Genomic DNA, 2288 nt, shown 5'->3' with positions numbered 1-2288 from the left:
GTGGAGAAAGAAGGGCACTCTCAGTAAGCCAACAAGGACCTGAACAGAGTCTGCTGCTGTCGAGGACTTCAAGCTGGCTGTTGCTGTGATTGTGTTTTCACAGGAATGTGTGCCTCTGGGACACCTTGATAGCCCCTGGAAACAGCCTCATTCATGGTAAGTGAGTTCATTGTGGAAGGGCGCTTTCCTGGCTCTATTTTAGTTCATTCAACCAGTGGGGGTTTCCTCCTGGGTTGAGAAGGTTTAAAACGAATGATTAAAAATTCTAAAGGCTAATTAGAATGTCTGGCTGCTTTGCTGAAGTTCATCTATTTGGTCACGGACAATCTAAGTAGCCTTATAATATTGTGGACCATGGTGCTACTAACAAAGGTGTTTAAGAAAGTAACTGTAAAGCATTTATTAGCTTCAAGAGAAATGAGGTAACATTTTAGAAAATGAAACATAACCATAAAATAAAACAAAGATTCACCTTATAATAAGAGCTAGAAATAGACCAATTCAAAAGTATTAGTCCTTTTGCTTAAGAAATATTCGCCATGCTGGGGTCCTTAAGGAGCTCTGGTGGTGCAGTGGATTCCACGTTGGGCTGCTAACCACAAGGTCAGCAGTTCGAAACCACCAGTTGCTCCAAAGGAGAAAGATGAGGCTTTTCACTTATGTGAAGATTTACAGTCTTGGAAACCTACAGGAGCAGTGTGATTATGCTGTAAATCAGAATGGACTCGATGACAGCGAGAAGTGTCCTGAAGTGCACGTCTGTCTTGCACAGAATGTTACCCCACCCACTCACAGAAGCGTTTCATCTTTACGTTGTAACTGATCATTTTATACTAGTGTCATTAAGTGTGGGATATTTGAGAAGATTTTTGATGACTGCTCCTGTGGGTTTCTGAGGCTGTAAATCGAGGAGTGGCTGGTAGGTTCGAACTGCCTACCTTGCAGTTAGCAACTCAAATTAGAACCTGTGATACTACCAGGCTTTCCCGTGCGTGGGACTAGGCTAGGGTAAATAGCAGCCATTGGTAGGTATCAATGAGGTGGCTGAGGGTGTCCTTGAGCAGTTTGGTTTCTTCTGCTTGTGTACTTCTTCATCTTAGAAAGCTGCACTGCTTAAGTTTGGACTGAAGGTTTAAATGTCCTTTTACTGTAGGGTGTGTGTTTGTATGTGCATGTTTTCAGATTGAGATTATGATAGAAATAAATACATCTATGCATTGCTTAGCATCTTTTAAAAAAACAGTTTTATTGGCACATAATTTACATATCATACAATTCAGTAGTTCAATCATTCAATTATATCAAGGAGAATTGTACAATCACTACCACAACAATTTTAGAACACCCCCCCACACTTAGCGTCTTTAAAAATACATATTTAAATTAATTATATGGCGACAGAAATTCAGTGGCTTAAGAAATACCTTAGAAATAAAAAGTGGCTCAGAAATGCCTGTGTCATGTCGAGGAAGAGTGACCATTGTCAGACGGCCCAGGGAAGAGGCTGTTGGGGGATACTGGTCTTGTACTTCCTCAGGTTTCACGTGCCATGACCACGGGGCCACGGTCCTTCAGTACGCACCGAAGCAGCAGCTCCTCATCTCTGGAGGCAGGAAAGGCTATGTCTGCATTTTTGACATCCGGCAGAGACAGCTCATTCACACCTTCCAGGCTCATGACTCGGCCATCAAGGCCCTAGCTTTGGATCCCTATGAAGAATATTTCACGACAGGTTCAGCAGAAGGTAACATAAAGGTAAGCCAGTACAAGAGGTTGGAATGTGCTGCACGTTACCACTTTCAAGACTGAATGATAAAAAAGGAAAACCTCGGGAAATAGCCCAACAAAATCCTTTTCTTTAACAATTCTGAGCTGTTGTTGACACCCTGGCCCCACCCCACTCCGGCTTCTGTGTGGCGCTTTCTAAACGGTTACACAGTCTCCCAAGCCTGGTGGTCAAGTTTATGATGTTCATGGCTGGTTAAAAAGTCATAAGGAACTCTGCTTTGAGTAAAAGATGTGAGTTTAATGAATACTCAGTTTGTCTAGTGATATCTGGTTGGCTTCTCAGAACCGATCCTTCTACCCTTCCCCAGCCCCATCCCTCACACTGGACTTCCTGTGAGATAGTGGAGGCAAGATTTCCATAGAAGTGAGGGAGTGCGGGACTGCTTTTATGTCACCACAGGGCCAGCTTGGTATTAGGGACCTATGAGATCAATTTAAATATCCAATTGGATTCCAGGTAGGCTTGGTATTAGGGACCTATGAGATCAATTTAAATATCC

The 2288-nt window shown here is 42.9% G+C and overlaps 1 protein-coding gene across 1 annotated transcript in view; it reads left to right on the top strand.

Annotated features, from left to right (window-relative positions):
- DMXL2 (Dmx like 2) overlaps positions 1-2288 on the top strand; it is a 160660-nt gene that overhangs the window by 156429 nt on the left and 1943 nt on the right. Inside the window, exons 40-41 of the mRNA XM_013006336.2 lie at positions 104-156; positions 1538-1755. Of these exons, the coding sequence (XP_012861790.1) occupies positions 104-156; positions 1538-1755 (271 nt within the window). The remainder of the gene's footprint in view (positions 1-103; positions 157-1537; positions 1756-2288) is intronic.

Source organism: Echinops telfairi, unplaced genomic scaffold, assembly GCF_000313985.2.
Source record: "Echinops telfairi isolate 266 unplaced genomic scaffold, ASM31398v2 ScPeMD7_8;HRSCAF=38, whole genome shotgun sequence".
NCBI classification, from domain to species: Eukaryota; Metazoa; Chordata; class Mammalia; order Afrosoricida; family Tenrecidae; genus Echinops; species Echinops telfairi.
This window is presented reverse-complemented; position numbering and strand designations above follow the sequence as displayed.